Consider the following 19417-nt stretch of genomic DNA (forward strand, 5'->3'; position numbering starts at 1 on the left):
CGCTCAAGCACTGAGCCATACCGATTGGGCAATGCTCTTGCTGTAGGCACACCCATCCCAACTGCCCACTGGCCCCCACGTGCCCCAAATTTCTCCATCTCCCCGGACCTTTGTGGCATGGGCCAAGTCCCCAAGCCCTGGCTGCCCCCTGACCCACACTCAGGGCCCCACACATGCCTGCCGTGACCCCTGGGTGGGGTTACCGCCCATGCTTCTTCCTGCCCTCTGCGTGAATGAATGGACCTCATCCTCGCACCCCCGCTCTGGAATAGGTGCTCTCATTCCATTCATGTTACAGGGGCGGGAGTGGGGACACACCATCTGGGCTAGATGGCACACAGTGGGCGCTACAGCCCTGTCCCCACCTACCCCCGCCGTGCTCCCCAGCACAGTGCCTGACACACAGTAGGTGCTCTATACAGATCTGTTGCTCGAATGACTGACAAAAAATAAACAAATTCATCTTTTCATACAGATATTTTTTGCCAGGCTTTTGGGACAGTCAGCGCCGTGGGAACTCGGAGGACACAAAGGTCCTGGTCCCAGATGGTCCTGGAAGGCTTCCTGGAGGAGGAAGGGGAAGATGAGGATGGAGGTCTGGGATTGGGCACTGAGCAGTGTTCGGCGATGCAGTTGGGTTTCACTGGGGATTTGACTACAGGAGCTGTGGGAGGGAGCAGGACATGCCTGGCAGGGCTGGCTTGGCACACTCCGGCCCACAGGTTCTGGGGAACCACGGAAGGCTCCGTGAGGGAGTGGCATGGGCAGACCCGGCTTTGGGGAGAAAAGGTGTTTGGGAGCCAGGACTCATTCCCTATCCATCCCCCGGGCCCCGGGGATGCCTGCAGTGTTCCGAAGGGCCCAGGACCCGGGGCTGGGGCCACAGCACCGCGGTGACCTCAACAGCAGGCCGAATGGCGGGGAGCTCGGACTGCAGCCAGATGCCCAGGCTTGAATCCTGCCTACCCCTCTTAGCTGCTGTGTGACCTTGGGCAGGAACTTAACCAGCCTGTGCCTCGGTTTCCTGGCGGGTAACGCAGGGGTAATAATAGCAACCACGGCCTGGGGCACTCACTGTGCGGTGTAGCCGAGTTTGCACAAAAAGCCTCAGCAGTGGAGGCTCCTATGCCATGCTACCTGACGTGTGACTTCCCGGACGGCCCCTCGGAGGCCTGCACGTCGCTGTGGGGAGAGCCCGGCTGAAGGAGGCACAGTGGTTCTCGGGAAACTTTCGATGAATGGCCGTGGCCCAGGGGATGCTGGCCCCGCTCAGGAGTGCCCCGTGTTGGGGGAGGGGGGTCTTCAGCCCGAGGTGAGGTGCCCTTGCCCCCCCCCCACCCCCGAGGCTGTGGGTATTTCCTGAGTGAAGAGTAATCGTGTGAAAAACAACGTCTCTGGGACAGCTTGCTCTTGCATAACCTGCCCACAGCGCTCTGCGGCTTCCTGACCAGGCTCCGGGGAGCCCGGGGGAGTGAGGGGGCCCCTCCTGCCCTCCTGCTCAGAGGAGGCCCAGCAAGACCTGTCGGAGCCTCAGTTTCCCCAACTGGAAAATGAGCGCTTTGGAGCTGATTATTTTTGAAAGCCTCAATGTTCTTGATCAGACGGGTGCAGGTTCGAATCCTGGCCCCACCCGGTGCTGACTGCTGGGAGCCCCGGAGACACAGGTCAGCCCCAAGGTCCCGAGCTCACACTCCGGAGGAGACAAAGTTGGATTCAAATTCCAGCCGGGCAACCTCGGACAGATCATCTCGCTTCCTTGAGGCGCCTCTGGGAACACTGAGCATCAGATGATCAGGAGAATGAGATGAGGCAGCGCAAGTGCTCAGGGCAGTGCCTGACACAGATGCTCTCATCCCCTCCCCGTGAGCCTGGGCGTGCTGACTGCTGGACCAGTGGGATGTGGCTTAAGTGTTACTGTGCCTGTCTCTGGGCCCAGATATTCAGAACCTGGCGGCTCCCACTTCCTACCCGGCCTGGGTCACTCGCTCTAGGAACCCGGCCACCGGGCTGCAGGGAGCCCTCAGCGCACCCGGCTTGCCAGCCGCCTCAGCAGTGCGGTGCCCGGTGCCAGCTGGCGCCGTGAACAGAGAGGAGCCTTCTCCACCCAGCCAGGCCCAACCGCAGCTGTGTGAGCGAAATGAATGACTGGTGTTGCTTTAAGCCACTAAGTTTTGAGGTGACAAGAGACCACTGGGACAGTGAAGGTCAGCCACCAGCCAGTCAACACTTGGAGACCTGAGAAGCCATGTGCTCACCTGTAACCATGGTTACTGGGAGGTCAAACGGGGATGCAAACAAAGGGCCCTCGCATTAAGTCCCTAACAGAAAAGTCCCCTGTCCCTGGTGCGGGATCGGCCACATCAGTGGTCGGCAAACTCATCAGTCCACAGAGCCAAAGATCAACAGTACAACGATTGACATTTCTTTGGAGAGCCACACTGTTTAAACTTCAACTTCTCCTAATGCCACTTCTTCAACATAGACTCGCCCAGGCCGTGGTCTTTTGTGGGAGGGCCACCCTCAAGGGGCCAAAGAGCCGCCTGTGGCTCGCGAGCCGCGGTTTGCCGACCCCTGGGCTGCATCATGTGTGGGAGCCGGGAAGATGAAAACGCAGAGCCCCCGTTCAGTGGGTATCGATCATTTTCCAGAGGCGACGGCAGAGTGTGAGCCAGGCGCGGCCCTTCCAGCAGGGACCCTGCGGACGGCACAGGCCAGAGGGCCAGGAGGCGGCAGGCGGCCCGCTTCCTGTCTGTGCGTGTCTGTCTGGCTGTGGGGACCGCTTGGCTCTTGCAACGCCATCTGATGATAAATACGAGCCCAAAGCTCTCACCACAGGTGCTTTTACTTTAACACCAAGTTGTGGGTTTGGTTGTTGTTTTTTAAGGAAGATTGAGAATCAGCGAATAATCTTTACTGTTCTCTCGGGCTAAATGGCCATTTCCCTGCCCCAGTCCCAGCTTACACAGCAAGGGACCAAACGTACCAAGTGGGCGCTTTGGGCAAACCACCTTACCGCCTCGGCGCGCAGTCTCCCGTCCCGTAAGTGAGGAGGCTTGTTCTGGACCTTGGATCCTGGCGTGGGGCAGAGAGCGGGGTATGCGTTCTGAGAATGTGAAAGGCGATCCCGTGGCTGGCCAGTCCTCCAGCGGAGTTCTCTGTCCACCTGTCCTCCCAGGCCTGGGTCTCCAGAATCAGGCCACCTCCAAGGAAAGCCGCCTGGAGGCGCGAGGCTCTGGCTGGCTTAGCTCTGCGGCAGAAGAATCAGAAATAAATCGCAGCTGGGCTGCCGCCTGATCTCAGGCAAGGTGCCTAGCCGCTTGCATAAAACGGAGAATCAAATCAACCTCCTCCCTACCTCCCAGCTGTGCTGACTCTGAGGCAAAAGGAAACCTGTCCAGAGGGGATAGTGTCTGCTGATAACTATGCCGGATGGCGGGGGGGGGGGGGGGGGGGGGGGGGGGGGGGGCATGGGCAGAGGGGGACTTGGAACCACAGAGTTGAGGGATTGGACTCCAGCTCTGGCACTCCCTGGCTGTGTGACTGTGGGCTGGTTGCTTCCCCTCTCTGAGCCTCAGGCTGTCAAGGCTAGTGCTGATACTCCACCTACCCACTTCCAGCTGCGATTATGAAGCCCAGGCGCATGAAGAACGCAGAAAGCCTTGCACAACCCTGAAAGCTCTTTCTGACGAGGGGCTGCTGGTGGTGACTCTCATTTTCTGAACAGGAAACATGCCAGGCTCGAGGCCGAGTCCTCACCCACGGACCCTGCAGCCACCTACCGCACAGTCATGATCATGCACGGGTTGCAGATCAGGAAACCAAAGTTGAAAGCGCTTCAGGGCTTCGCTTGAGGCCCTGCATCTGGGAACTCCTTGAGCTGGAGGTTGAGACCCGAAGGCCCCTTCCTCCGTCCTCCCCCGACTCCAGGAGCCCGGGGAGGAGAGTGCAAAAACAAACAAAGGCCCCTGGCCTCCCCAGGATTTCTTGGTTTGGTTTTGACTCTTCTGGAAGACACCCAAAGAAACAGGAACCTAGACTGCCAGCCTGCCTGCCTGCCAGCCGCCCTCGGTGACAGCAGCCTGGCTCCGGAGCTGCTACTCATTAATCCGCCGGGAGCAGCCTTCCCGCCGGCCTTTCTGAGAAGCAGCCAACTGTTTCCCTGCCACCGGCAGCCTCAGCCTTTGTCTGAAATCGGCTGAAACCACCTCTGCTGGCCTTTCCCGCCCACTGCTGAGAGAATAGCAGGATGTTTGCTGTTCTAGCGGGAGGGAAATAAATGGAGCCTTTTCTTTTTCACTTTTCTTCTTTCAGGTTTATTCCCTCCCTGCTTTTTTTTTATTATTATTATTGAATTTATTAGGGTGACACCAGTTAACAAAATCACACAGGTTTCAGGTGCACAGTTCTGTGTGTCCCCCACCCCAAGGCAAGTCTCCATCTGTTTGACGATCAAAGCTGAACACCGAGCAATGGCCCACGAGGCCCTCCAGCACCTGGCTGTGGGCTGCCCACTCACCTTCTCTCCGCCCGGCCCCAGTGCTCCCACCAGTGCTCCCACTAGTGCTCCTCAGATCCCAAACCCAGGAGCATCCCCACCTCGGTGCCTTTGCAGCCGTGGCCCATGACTTCCCAGATTGCTGGGCCCCAAGTCTGCCCCTCGCCCACGTATCACGTCACTCAGCTGGAGCTCAAAGGGCACCTCCTGGGCCACCTGGTTAGAGCCAACCCTGCCCTCCAGGCAGCGCATGGTCCCCTGACTGGGGCGCTCCTAGCACATCACCCCATCGCCTCCGGCAAACTGCAGCTCTCGAGCCACATGCGGCTCTTTGGCCCCTTGAGTGTGGCCTGGGCGAGTCCATGTTGAAGAAGTGGCATTAGAAGAAGTTTAAGTTTTAAAAATGTGGCTCTCAGCCGAAACCGGTTTGGCTCAGTGGTAGAGCGTCGGTCTGCGGACTGAAAGGTCCCAGGTTCGATTCCAGTCTGGGGCATGTACCTTGGTTGCGGGCACATCCCCGGTAGGGGGTGTGCAGGAGGCAGCTGGTCGATGTTTCTCTCTCATCGACGTTTCTAGCTCTCTATCTCTCTCCCTTCCTCTCTGTAAAAAATCAATAAAATATATATTTTTTTTAAATGTGGCTCTCAGAAGAAATTTCAGTCGTTGTACTGTTGATCTTTGGCTCTGTGGACTAATGAGTTTGCCGACCACTGGTCTGCGGAGTGACTTGTTCGCAGGTTCGGTTCTGCACCATCGTGGGTCTTGGCCACTGGACACAGGACCCACGAGACACGGTCTGAGCACAGTGTGTCCTCTGCAGCTGGACTGGCCCTGGCTCATCTCGGGTGTGTTTGGAGGGAGTGGGGAGGGGAGGGGAGGAAAGGAGGTTTTGAACAGCAATGGTGTGCCGCCTGGAACGCCCTGGAACCACGAGCAGGTCATCCCTGCAGAGGGACCTGCAATGCTTCACAAACGCACAGAGTTCAGACATCTAGCCAGCAGCCACTCCTGGGACTGTGACAGGAGGGGCCCTCTGGGTCTCTCCTCCCCCCACCCCCCAGAGCAAGGAGCAGTCTGTCCACTGTGGGGTTCCCACAGCATCACCCCCAAGGGAGGCCAGGCCCCAGGGAGCCTGGGAGCCCCGTCAGCCTCCCCGAAGCCGACGCCGGCCAGGAACCAGCCCCCGGCGTTCACGTTGTTTTTCCGGGAGAAGAGTGTTCTCAGTCCAGTACCCCTTGGAGGCTGCCTGCGGGTGAGTCAGAGGGGCTGAAGTCTGCAGGCCCAGGACGGGCTCACCCTTGGCAAGTGGCCGCTGGGCTGGACCGAGGACAGGACAGCGGCTGCCGCACAGCAAACGCCAGCCCCTGTCAGGTGGCGTTAAGGGGACCCCACAACTCTGGCCCATTTCACAGATCGGGAAACTGAGCTCTAGGGAGACCGAGGCACCTCACCTCGACAGCCCCACTAAGCAGCAGAGCTGGGTCTGGATCCCAGTCCCCGCCCACACTGTCTGCCCCCACCTCGGTCACTTCCGCTGCAGACCTGCTCCTCTGGGGCGCCCCACAGGGTCCTAGGTGTGTGCCCGGCATGGGTGCGGGCCAGGGCCAGGGGCCTGGGGAGGGTGCAGGAGCCCCAGGTGGGCTCGGCCAGCTTCTCCTTGGGCTGGAGTAGCCATCCTTAAAGTGTTTGATGTTCTCACCTTGGCTTCGGGTCAAGCAGGGCTGATGCAGTCAAAGACCTATGAGTGAATCCGGTCCCTGCCCCACCCATCCGTCCCCAGCCCCTCCCTGCCCCCCATGAGGACAGGGAGGACCAAGGAAGGGGTGGAGGTGAGAAGGCTCCCAAGAAACTTCAGCTGGAGGGCGGCCTCTCTCCTCTGCACAGTCATTTCTGTTCAGCCCAGCAGAGCTGTTCCTGGGCTGTGGGACAGCAGTGACCGGACGGGAGGGGCGGGAGGATGGAGACAGAGGAGCCTGAGCCTCCTGCTCCATCTGAGGGACAGGCCTGGCCATAAGCACCACCGAGACTGCCCTGGGGGACAGCGGGGTTCCTCTGAATGGGACAGCCTCCGCAGGACACTCATCACTCCCTCCTGTTCAGGAAGGGAGTGTGCGCTTGGGTGAGGCTCCCTGCTCCCTGGGAACTGCCCCCCAGGCAGCAGGGCCCTGGTCCATCTGCCCATCTGAACAGCAGAGGCTAAGAAGGCCCTGTCACTGTAGGGCAGGGATATTCGCCCCGGTCCCATCTGACCATCTGGGGGTGCGGGGGTGGGGGGCCCTTACGGGTCCTGCATGAAGCCCTGGGCTCACTCGACCCCTCAGTCCCCTCCCTGTGACCTCCAGGTGGGGCATGGGCGCTGCTTCTGTGATGCCTTCTCCCCACAGCCCTTCTGCAAACACCCACCGGGAGCCTGGGGCAGAGCAGCTTTATTCGGAGTGTCCACAAGGCAGGCCCGGGCCTGGGCACAGGAGGGACAGAGAGGAGACCCTCCAGAGGCCGGGCAGAGGGGTGGGGGATCCCTGTCCTCAGAGCTTCTCCAGGACTCTCAGTCTCCACGAGAGATTCCTCAGCCTTGTGGTCACTGGTAAGGAACTTTGTGAATTTTTCAAGTTCATGTTCGGGGGAGTGCGTCATTTCATTAAGCAGATGTCCGCGTCCAGCCACGGGCAGCCTGAGCCCTGCCCGCGGGGTGCTGGGTGCGTGCCGACCGACCTCGGGCAGGAGGCTTGGGTGCAGAGCTGCCCACACGGGCATTTGGGCGGAGACCACCCATCCTGCGTGAACTTCTCCAGGGGCTGGTGTAACGGCCTCTCACGGCGTCCCCGCCTCTCCAACTTTCCCCAAAATATCAGAGTGGTTTCAGAACCTGCCCCTGCCGTTCCCGAGCCGGCCCGACTTCCTCCAGCCGAGCGGCTGGTGCGTAAACAGCAGCTCTCAGGCCCGGCTTCGGCGGGAAATTCCAGGAGCTACGGCGACCCGGGGCTCCGTGCCTGGCCCGCCGCCCCTGTCATCTGCCCACGGGCCCCTTTCCGAGGCCACGCGCCTGCGTGCACGCGTCCGAAAGCCCCAGGAGGGCAGGCCAGCCGGCGGTTATTCCTTCGTGTGCGACGCAAACATCCTGACCCGGGACCGAGCTGCACAGCACTGTCCCCCAAGCCCCGGATCAGGCAGAACCAGCTTTTGACATCCTTGTCCCAACACGGATGAGGAACAGCCCCTACAAGAGGCAGGCCCAGCACCGTCAGGGTCCATGTGGGCATCTTCATTTCCCAGGACAGAGCGGGCAGTGCCCTTAGTCACTGGGCCTGGGAGGGACATTCTGAGATGAGCTGGTTGATCCTAAGCCAGGGCGCACCATGGGGCCACAGAACCAGGAAGGGGCAGCACCAGGAGGATCCGCCTCGGCCCACACAGGGCTGGCGGCTGGCTGGGCACCACCAGGCATAGGGCACAGGGCACAGCATGGCCGCGGTGGCTGCGATGGGCCAGCCGGCCGCCCGATGCCTGTTTCCCTTCGGACTGAGGAGAAACCACAGGCGCTGGCTCGGGGCCACCAGGGGCCGAGTTTACAGTAACTGCGGGTTGTTGGCCTGGTAGCAAGGCCCAGTGGGGATCTCTCCAGGGGCCCGGGCGAGGGGAGAAGGCACAGGTGTGGGCCTCAGGGCCTCTGCCTCTGGTGGGCTCCACCCTGGGGGGCCCATGCCAGGACTCTGGGGTGTCTTCTCAGTAGCAGCGGAGGCAAAGTGTCCAGTCTGTGCTGTCCGTCTTCCTGTTGCCCCAGCAAACACGGCCGTTCAGATCCAGCACCTTGGCTGTTTCTACTGCACAGCCCACTGCCCCAGGGTCAGGATAGGGGGCGGCTGGGTGGGGATGCAGGCAGAGGCCCCCAGGCCCCTCCTGCATGGACCACTGGGCGCCGGAAACTCAGGTCAGCCGACGGGCCTCTGCACCAGCGTGGTCCATGTGACGCCCGGGTCCCAGGGACACCCAGCTGTTCGCTCAGCCCCAGCCAGGCCTCACTTCCCAGACGCCGCCGCCTCCTTCCCTTCCTCCTCCACGGAGAACATGATGTCCGAGCAGCTGCCCAGCGGCGGCTCCGTCTCCTGCTCCGGGTAGTGCGGGGCATGGTCCGCCTCCAGGTCCTCCTCGATCTCCCGCTCCACGGGCCCCGCCAGGCCCCGGCCCTCAGGCGCCTCCGTCTTCACGGTCCCCACGATCACGGTGTCGGCCTTCATGATGTAGATTTTCTCTGCGGAGCAGAAGGAGAGGCGCGGTGAGAGCCCAGAGCGCAGAGGGTGAGCGAGGAGGCGGAGGAGAGGCACAGCCCCTCTGGGGCGCAGTGAGCCCCGCCAGCCTGACAGCTGGCAACCATGTGCCGAGCAGTGAGCCGAGGAGCGAGCCGCTGGCCCACTTGCTCCCTACGGGCCATGCCTGTGATTTTTCTCAGCATTTCTGCCTGGATGGGGTGGGGGCGGAGGGAACGGGGTTAGGAGAGGCAGCGAGGCATGGGGAGGAAGCAAGGAAAACCAATCACCTTGGCTCCTGCCGATGTCCCCTGGAGTGGAGAAATAAGACTAAAATAATAGCCAAAACCTGTGTGGCTCAGTGGATAGAGCATCAGCCTGTGGACTGAAAGGTTCCGGGTTCGATTCCAGTCAAGGGCATGTACGTACCCTGATTGCAGGCGCATCCCCAGTAGGGGGTGTACAGGAGGCAGCTGATTGATGTTTCTCTCTCATCGATGTTTCTAACTCTCTATCCCTCTCTCTTCCTCTCTGTAAAAAAAATCAATCTAATATATATTTTTTTATGTTTTTTAAAAGACTAAGATAATAATAACAGCGCCAGGGAACGCGAGGAGAAGTTCGCCTTCCACACCTGAGCTCCTGCGGCCTCACGTCCCTCCCGCCAGGCGCAGGCTGTTCTGATCCCAGTCTCAGGGAAAGGGCTGGAGCCCAGGGAGGTTCAGTGACCTGCCCGAGGTCACCGGGCACTTAGCACAAACCCCAAAGCAACTCCTGCCCCGCTGCCCTTTCCGTGGGCCCAAAGCAGAAACCAGTGGGGCCCGGTTTGCCCCGGATGCTCTGGAGTTCACCAGGCAAGGTCAACCCAGCAAAGCAGACAGCTGTCATCCCCCAGAACCCTCAGCGGCGAGTAACTCAGCAGCCTGAGGTTCGGGCAGCTCTGGGAGGGGCGGGATATTTCAGTGGGGAGCGCTCATCTCTCCCACTCCCCCTCCCTCTTTCCAGGCCTCATGGCTGTGCCTGCCTAGCACACAGTAGGACTGCATATGTATGCCAGTTGGATGAAAGACCTGCCCAGCCCATGAGAGGTGTGATTCCCCTGGACCCTCAACACCATTTCCTTCCTTTGGGGGCTCCGGAGGCAGGCTTGGGGAGTGAAGGAAGCTGCCAACGACACTGGGAAGTGGGGAGCCCGGCCCGCAGCCAGGTCAGCTGACTTCAAGTAACGGCCCGGCTTCTTCCGGTGTTTCAGGCTCAGGGCAGGCTCCCAGCTCCCAGCTGCTCGGCCCTGGGTTCTGGAGGCTGAATGGGGAAGCCCGGGAGGGAACTTAAGAGCTGGGGTGGGGTAGGGAGCTCGGGATCCCTGCTTCTCTGGGTAATCGGTTACACCCCTCTGACTCAGGAACCCCCAAAATATTCTTGGGGCCCCTGTGCCCTCAATTCCATTACATAATGCCGGTGCTTCTGTTTTGGTTATAACACCCCCAGGAAAGAGAGAAGTGTTCAAAATAGCAGCAGGAACTAAAGAGAAGGAAGAGAGAGAGAGAGAGAGGGGGAAGCTGTGGGCTGGGACCCCCTACACCCCAAGAGAGAAGGGGCGCCTCAAGCCTCAGCCACACACACCTTCACCAAGACCTGCAGGCCCCTTGCTCCGGGAGGGGAGAGAAGGAGGGCACAGAGGGGACCAGACAGGACTAGAGGAGGTGAGAGACAGGCAGACAGACACAGAGACGGACAGAGAGGAGCAGGGGTGGGCTGTCCAGCCTGAAGAGACCAAAGTTGGGGGCCAGACTATCATTCCCCTCACATTCCTGGGCCCCGAGTCCTCTGGCTCGGACCCCATCACAGAGCTGCCCAGCCCCCAGTCTGCAGGGGGAGCATCTTCCAGAAGCTACTGGGATTCCTGACTCACCCAGGGCTCCAGAATCCAGGGAAGCTGTCTCAGTGGGGTGGGGGGTGGGGGGGGGAGGTGGGGGGAAAGGCTGCCTGCCTGGTGCTATGGTCAGGGGGAGTGATGCGCTCAGCAAGAGTTTGGTCCCTTGGGAATGGAACAAGGAGGTGCCCCTCAGAGGTAGCATCAGAGGGACATGGGGCTCCCCGTCCCTTGGGTACCCCCAGAGAGCCTCCAAGGCTTTCCCTCCCACCACCCCACGCCCAGCAGGCCTGCAGGCTGGCTTGGCTCTGGGCAGGCTGCCCATACCACTGCCCACGCCGCTGCCCACACCCCAGCCGCCCTGGCAGTCCGGTACCTGCCTCCGTCACCCCGTCCAACACTCAGCCCCACCCTCGCGGTTCCAGGCACTGCACTCAGCACAGGCTCAAACTCCAAATTAGGGCTTCTTCGGAAATTGGAAGGAGGTGCCTCTGGCGATATTTCCCAAAACTCATTTAAAAAGAAATAAAAAGCCAAAAGCTGCAGCTCCCAAGATTTCCATTTGATACGAAGACTCTGCCCTAAAGAGTTCTATCCAGCCCTGACCGGTGTGGCGCAGTGGATAGAGCGTCCGCCTGTGGACTGAAAGATCCCAGGTTCGATTCCAGTCAAGGGCATGTATGTCAGTTGTGGGCACATCCTCGGAAGGAGACGTGCAGGAAGCACCTGATCGATGTTTCTAATTCTCTATCCCTCTCTCTTCCTCTCCATAAAAATCAATAAAATATATATATATTTTTTTAAAAGTTCTGTCCACCATGCCTGCCATAGAAATGTGTGCTATGGCTGCAAATGCCTCTTTGGTGTCATCCGAGTGTTGGTTAACCCCCCAGAGAGGACGGGGAGGGGGCCCACTGAGGCTCCCAGGCAGGTGAGGGGCAGGAGAAGGCCACAGACACAGCCACACTGCCCCACACTGCCCAAGACTGAGGACACTGGGTGGGAGGCCTGGAGTCTGGGGGAGCACAGCAGAAGCGCATCTGGCCTAGACAGGAGAGCGGGAAGAGCTTCCTGGAGGAGGAGGCAATAAACAGGGTCTTCCAGTGGGGGGCGCTGGCTGTCCCAGGTGAGGAGGCAGCTCCCGCAGAGAAGCTTAGAAGTGAGCAAGGGCTCGGTAAGCTTAGGAAGCTGCCATTGAGCCGGAGGGGGCGGTATTGGAGCCAGAGGGCACCTGTCATTGGGGAAGTGCCAGCCGCGGTGCCCGCACGGCCACGGGACTGGCAGTGCAGACAGACCGGCGGTTTCGGACAGCCTGTCTCTCCCCAGCCCTGCGCCCGGGAAGACAGTGTCACCCCCGCCCCGGCCACAGATTCCCCGATTGCGAAAGGGGAAGGCACCACCTCAGAGGCGAGTGACGGTAAGGTGGCACTTGCCCGGTGCCCGGAATGCTGGGGCCGTGGCAGCTCCTACGTCACCGTATGTCTTCCCGGTGCCCCTTTAGCAATAGAGGGTGCCAGGCAGGGGGGCACCCCTTCCCTCCACCCACCCCGCAAGACAACACCACAAGATTATTTCAGGAACCCTCCCACCGGCCCCAAGAAGTCAGGGCCACCACCGCTATCTCCCAAGACATCTAACACTCTCACCAAAAGCACCTCCCAGCCCTGACCGGTGTGGCTCAGTGGATAGAGAGTCGGCCTGCGGACTCAAGGGTCCCGGGTTCAATTCCGATCAAGGGCATGTGCTTTGGTTGCGGGCACATCCCCAGTGGGGGGGCAGGAGGGGGTGTAGGAGGCAGCTGATAGATGTTTCTCTCTCATCGATGATCCTAACTCTCTATCCCTCTCTCTTCCTCACTGTAAAAAATCAATGAAATATACTTCAAAAAACAAAAGGACAAAAAACACCTCCCACTCACAAGGCCGTGGGAGAGTCCACGCCTCTTCCTTGCGGGGCTTCCTGGGGCTCCCGTTCCAGGTGGGGGCCCAGGGCCCAGCACCCCGCACCCCTCTTCGCCCTGACCATGCCAGGGGCCCCCACGCCAGCCGACTCACCGATCCTGTTGTTGGTATGCTCCGTGGTGACCCGGGGCTCGGGAAGGTCCCTGGGGGACGAGGGGCTCCCGGCTGGACTGGCCCCCACCAGCGGCAGGCTCTCCAGGCCGGCGGCCCCCACGTGGGTGCAGGACTCCACAGCCGGGGGGCTCGTGAACCCCGACTTCTCTGTGCGGGGCTCCGTCACCAACAGGCTCTTCAGCTCCTGCGGGCACAGAGGCGGCAGCGCTGAGGCAGGGTGCCCGCCCCCCACCGCCCATCCCCGGACTGCGAAGCCCCGTTTCTTCATCTATGTTCGCCCCAGCCAGTCCCCCTTCCTGCTTTAGGGCCGCCACCCGCCACTGGGCTTCCCAGCCCCGACGGCCTGGTGCACCTGCCCAGTGAGTTCCGGGAGAAGCGTTCTGCTTTTAGCATGTACTACACAGTAAGGACCATGGCCAACATCACACGTGTGTACCCCGTGACACATGTTAATCCCCACAGCCAGCCTAGGAGGTGCCTGACATTAGCACTCTCTCCATTTTACAGATCAGGAGACTGAGGGGACTTGCTCTGGGATCCATGCGGAAAGGCCGGTCTATACACCTTGGCTCCAGGCCTGTCCTCCTGCCCAGCCCTGACCCCCTGGGACAGTGGCCAGTTCTGATGACACTGATGTATTCTGAAAAGGGCTACGTCTTCAGGAAAGTGTTGGCTAGTGTTTGACTTTGATAGGTAAGTGCAAAGGAGAAGCAGTCCCGTGGAATGTTCTAGGCCAGTGGTCGGCAAACTCATTAGTCAACAGAGCCAAATATCAACAGGACAACGATTGAAATTTCTTTCGAGAGCCACATTTTTTAAACTTCTTCTAACGCCACTTCTTCAAAATAGACTTGCCCAGGCCGTGGTATTTTGTGGAAGAGCCACACCCAAGGGGGCCAAAGAGCCAGCCATGGTTCTAGGCCATAGCATTTGCCTGCTGCCTTCAGGGTGGAATGAGTTTGAGTAATTCAGAAAGTATAGCTACATAATCCTGAAAATTTCTTCATAACTATTAGAAGTCCAAAAGACAGCATTTTTAAACAATTTACTATTAAGGTTTTAGCAAAGATATTTTATTCTCTTACAAATCACCAAATACCTTTTTCATAAATGACTCGGTGTTACAGCAGCGACTTGTCTGACCCAAGTATATTTGAATGTGATCTCCCATAATTTTAAATTGAACTCATATTAAAAACCATATTGTGGCTCTGCCTATTATGCTTAAAAATTAAAGGATGGAGCCCAGCTGGCATGGCTCAGTGGTTAAGTGTCAACCTATGAACAAGGAGATCACAATTCAATTACCGATCAGGGCTCCATCCCCGGTAGGGAGTGTGCAGAGGCAGCCAATCAATGATTCTCTCTTATTATTAATATTTCTCTCTCTCCCCTCCCTTCCTCTCTCTGAAATCAATAAGAATATATTTTAAAAAGCTAAAAGGTGAAAACCTTTCTCCATGTATAAATGGGTTTTATTGAGGATCATTTTTTGTTTTGTTTTGTTTTTTAAGACTTTATTTCAACCTAACTGTGCTTAGAAAAATATACTCACATTGGTTAACAGAATGCAATTTAAGTTTAACTTATTCTACATGATTTGGACCAAAAACTTGGAAAATGGTTTCAGCATGAGAGAGAGAGAGAGAGAGAGAGAGAGAGAGAGAGAGAGAGAGAGAGATATCTTCAACTACAATATTACAAGTGTATGTAAAGGATCCTCCATCAAATGCCACTAAAGCAGGCAGCAAGAACCCTGAGAAATTAACCTTTGGTTGGTCTCTGAACAATAGCACGTATTGCACAAGTTTATAAAACTGGTGCAACAAAGCAGTGTTGTAACATGTCAAAGCCAGTTTGCAAAGCTCGGTAGCGAACGGGTGCTGAGAAGGGTGAGGGAGCCGTGTACATGCGAAAGCCGTGCCATTGAGCTGGTGTTCCATGGAGACGGCAGACCTCCCGTGGATCAGTGTCTGAGTCAGAGGAAAGGCATGAGAGGTGTGATAATGAGGGGAATGAAGTGGGTGAACGTACACGCCTGAGACCCGGCCACATGGAGAGCTTGGCCTGCCCCTCCCTCAGCTCCCACCGTGGGAGCTGCCAATGGGGGGTGAGGGGGCTGGGCACAGAACGGGACGCAAGGACAAGCCCAGTGAGGACCAGTGGCTGGGCCCTGTGCTGGGCGATCAGCAGTCACAGCTGCAGGACCCTCACCCCGCGCCTGCGCACAGCCAGCACTCCCTCCCTAAACGGGCAGATGAAGCTGGTCTCCGAGGAGGCAGCCAGGGCAGCAGGTCAGAGCTCTGGCGTTAGAGTCACAAACAGGGGCTCAAATCCTAGCAGGTCTGCTCCCCGCTGTGGGGCCACCCTCCCTGCGGTGCCTCAGTTTCCCCTTTTATACAGCAGGACTGCAGGCCGGCCTCCGCGTGCCATGAGGACCACCTGAGCGGACGCTGAGAGCGCACAGAGCGAGGAGCTGCTCCAGGCGACCGCTCGGTGAGTGACAGCCACATTCCTAAAACCCTTGCTGCTGACCTGTCACCCCAGAGCAGCACAGGACTGGAGGAGGAGGGAAGGAGAAAAGGGGAAGCAAGCCCAGGCTTCCTTGTGACCGGAACACACCTGGCACCCGAAGGAGCCCAAGCCAAGCCCGCGGTCTGGCAGGCCTTTCTGGAAGTCCCCGGCGAGAGGAGCCAGGAGCCAGGCCACTGGGGGGGAGGGGGGGGGGGACAGCATCCTGGGCCAGGGCGTGGCTCAGAGCTCTCTGCCCCCTCCGTGTCCTCTCCTCCCCCCAGACCCAGCAGGAGCTGGCAGGGACCAGGTGGCTCTCGGCAGCAACAGGTCTGCCCAGGAGCCAGACTCAGGGCACCACGCTGGGACACGGGGCGGCTACTTACTGGCTGGTTCCTCGGGGGCCTGGCATCTGTGAAGAGAAAAGGAGGGACAGCTTCACCAAGGAGGGCCTGGCAGCCTGGGCCCTGCCCGCCCCACCATGGACTGGGGCCTCCGCGGATGCTCCCGTGGGCCCTCGGTCTGGAGCAGAGGGCAGGTTTCCGGGTCCGCGCCTCCTCCCAGGCCGGGCCTCAGGGGCTCACTCCCCAGTGCTCACTTCTCCAGCGCTGCCAGAGAGCAGGGGACTCCTCTCTCCTCCGCCCTGGACCCCTCCCCAGTCCACCGCCCCCCCGCCCCCCCCCCCCCGGCACACACACACACACACACACACACACACACACACACACACACAGTTCAGGGGAGGCGTGCGCTCGGCTGGAGCCAAGGAGGCTCCCACTGACTCAGAAATCGCCACCGCCTTGCAGCCCCGGGGGCCTGGAGAGCCAGAGCTCCCCAGTCACTGTGCGAAGCGCACGGAGGACCTCAGGGCAGGTGACAGAGGGGACGGCGGCCAGAGGACGCTCCTGAGTCCTGTGCCAGGCGAGCTGAAGCCAGCTGATCCCGGAGCCCTTCTGGCTCGGGCCCTCTTGAGTTGGATATTCTGTGGCCTGTGTTTTTAAAAGCCCACGTGACCGCCTTCGAGGAGGACAGCTCTCACCAGTCCTCCCCCTCCTGCAAGCACCCCCTCGGTGGGCTCAGGAGGTGCTGACACCATGATTCTTAGGGCACGACCTTTACCCTCTCCTCCCATCCCCTCTCCTCCACTCCAATTGTTTTCTCACACTGAGTCGGGTGCCAGGTCACGGCCAAGTGTAAGTGGGCATTTAACCGTGGCCCAGGCAGCTGGTCTATCCTACAGCAAACCAGCTCCCCGGCCCAGACCACGCTGCAGGGACGCACAGCCTTTTCGGAGTCCAGGGGCCACCTGTGGAGACTCGGGATCCATTGCTGCTAGGTGTGCACACCCGACCAGAGAAATCAGCTGAGTCACCTTCAGAACCTTCCCCGATGCCAGCAGCTCTGGGCCACCCCCGGCCCCGCATCCCAGCTGGAAACTCACGGGAGGCCCCCCGACCACGGTAACAAGTAAGAGGGGCCGGCTGAGCCATGTGGCCACACGATGCCCATCACCGGGCAGAAAGAGCCCGACGGGGAAACAGGCCAGAACGGCCATGCAAAGCAGCACACGTGCATAGGGACCCAGTCCTCGGCCCTGGATTTAACACACGTGTCGCACCCACTGCCTCTGGTACCTGCTGCCCCCAGCAGAGTGGTCACTCCCCCAGGCGGCCACTGCCCACTGCCCGAGCCAGCCTGGGCGCCCTCTCTGGCCAGACGGACATTCTTTTAAATGACGTCAGTGGCGCTGAACCTCCCTCCTTGGAGAGGGATTCTGAGTCTTGCAACCAGCCAACTGGGCTCAGTGACAAGTCACTGGGGGAGGGATAAAGGGAGGGTGTTGACACAGTAACAAGACAAAATAAATAAAAACGATAAAACTCAGTCTTGGAGGGGCCGTGGGTAAACACGTCCTGTGAACGTTTCCGGTGACTGTTTCTTGAGGGCCAGCTGGCCATGGGAGTCTCACACCCTTTGCCCCAGTAACCCCTGCCCGGGGCACACCCTCAGGAAATAACCGGGAAGATGACGAGGCTGTGCACAGCCTGGTGTTTGAAAGAACCGGCCGCTGGGAGTGGGCTGATGCCACGGTCCTGGCAGAGTCCCGCACAGGACGCCACCTCGCCCGGCCTCTGTCTCAGCTGCAAAGTGGGATGGCTCATGCCCACTTTGGAGGGTTTTTATGAAGGTTAAAGGAGATCTCGGAAGTGAAGGGGCCCGTGACCGATCAGGCTGATAGGATGCCCCTGGTCCGTCCTCACCCCTAAGCCTATAACCCCAATCGAATCCGGACAGAAGCGCTTGGCAGGTTTCCATAGAAGGGCCTCCTCCAACACAACTGAGCGGTCCCCCTCACACCTGCCAAGGTCATCGGAAAGGACAGAGGTCAGAAACGTCACAGCCCGGAGGAGCCTGAGGACACCTGACGACTCAGCATCACATGGTGTCCAGGGTGGGCTCCCGGATCTGCCCGGCCGGCGTGGCGCCGTGGTTGAGCGTCGACCTATGAACCAGGAGGTCACACGGTTCAATTCCCGGTCAGGGCATATGCCTGGGTTTTGGGCGCAATCTCCAGTGAGGGGCGTGCAGGAGGCAGCTGATCAATGATTCTCTCTCATCATTGATGTTTCTCTCTCTCTCTCTCTCCCTCTCCCTCCCTCTCTGAAATCAACAAAAATACATTTAAAAAATAAATGTTTAAAAGTGAAGGTGATGTAAATAGAGGATGGGCTTTACTTAATAGCCCTGTTCCTTTTCTTTCTTTCTTTTTTTAAAATATATTTTATTGCTTTTTTACAGAGAGGAAGAGAGAGGGATAGAGAGTTAAAAACATCGATGAGAGAGAAACATCAATCAGTTGCCTCCTGCACACCCCCTACTGGGGATGTGCCCACAACCAAGGTACATGCCCTTGACCAGAATCGAACCTGGGACCTTTCAGTCTGCAGGCTGACGCTCTATCCACTGAGCCAAACCAGTCAAGGCAACAGCCCTGTTTCGATGTTGCTTGTTCACTGTGACGAATGAATCCCTCTGATGTAAGATGTTAATGACGGGTGGAGGTACATGGGGACTTTTTTTTATCGTCTCAGACTCTGTAAATTGCTCTAAAGGATAATGTCTTCTTAAAATGTGTTGGTGTTCAAAAGGGGAGGAGCCCAGGTCACCGCCTGGCACGCAGCGGCCCCGGACGCTGGCACTCTATCGCAGCAGAGAGAAAGTCAACATCTGACACGGAGTCTGAGAAGAAGCACAAAAGGCAGAATCCAGCAGGTGCCAGCGTCTGCCTCCCGCCTGGCACAGCCCACGTGCATACTCTGATAAAGACTCAGAACAAACTGTGCCAAGCACAGAGGTCGGATTTCATCAGAGCTTTTCCCCTAAAAACGTGGCTTCGGTCCACGGTTTTCAATTATTGGTTTCACTGCTTTTGGAATGACTGTGGTCTTCCCGTAACCACGTCCGGCACCCAGGACATGGGTCCAGGGACACGGCATCAGTGGCCCCGCTGTGACAGTGCCCCAGGTCCGGGGCTGCCCTGTGGCCACCTCGCTGAGCCCTGCGTTCTGACTCCCAAGTCACCGTCCCTTCCCTCCTCCTTGCTCTCCCTTTCGGGCCCATCCCCTCTCGGCCTGAGGTCCCAGCTGCTGTGGGAGCAGAGCAGACCCAAGGAAAGCATTTGGCCCAGAGGTTCGGCCTACTCCAACCCTGGGCTCCCTGGAGATTGGCGGAGTCTAGAGAAGTACAAGCTACGCTGGGAAACCCTTTAAGAAGTGCTCCCGCCCTAGCCGGTGTGGTTCAGTGAATAGAGCGTCCGTCTGCGGACTGAAAGGTCCCAGGCTCAATTCCGGTCAAGGGCATGTACCTTGGTTGCAGGCACATCTCCAGTGGGGGGTGTGCAGGAGGCAGCTGATGGATGTTTCTCTCTCATCGATGTTTCTAACTCTCTGTCCCTCTCCCTTCCTCTCTGTAAAATATCAATTATATATATATATATTTTTTTTAATTTTTTTTTTTTAGGAAGTGCTTTCTACATAAAAGGATGGGAATAAAAGGGAACAGGAGCCAGCTGGAAGTGGCCCCTTTGGCCTAACCAGCGACCATTTGAACCTCAAACTGAATGCCAACGGCAGCAGAATAAACCAGGAACGCACACGCCGGACATAAGCCCGTGAATGAAGCAGAGGAAGAGTCTGACAGAGGAGCAGGTCATTCACAG

The 19417-nt window shown here is 58.6% G+C and overlaps 1 protein-coding gene across 2 annotated transcripts in view; it reads right to left on the reverse strand.

The window, feature by feature from the left end:
• Positions 1–6904: 6904 nt before the first annotated feature.
• Positions 6905–19417, reverse strand: part of TNFRSF8 (TNF receptor superfamily member 8) — a 66798-nt gene continuing 54285 nt past the window's right edge. For both annotated transcript variants that reach the window (XM_084875340.1, XM_084875339.1), the window contains exons 13-15: positions 15585–15610; positions 12667–12871; positions 6905–8744 (exon numbers count right to left, since the gene is read on the reverse strand). In XM_084875340.1, coding sequence (XP_084731466.1) covers positions 8512–8744; positions 12667–12871; positions 15585–15610 — 464 coding nt within the window. In that variant the 3' untranslated portion in view covers positions 6905–8511. The remainder of the gene's footprint in view (positions 8745–12666; positions 12872–15584; positions 15611–19417) is intronic.

The sequence above is a fragment of the Pipistrellus hanaki genome (genome assembly GCF_964339955.1).
Source record: "Pipistrellus hanaki genome assembly, chromosome: 2".
NCBI classification, from domain to species: Eukaryota; Metazoa; Chordata; class Mammalia; order Chiroptera; family Vespertilionidae; genus Pipistrellus; species Pipistrellus hanaki.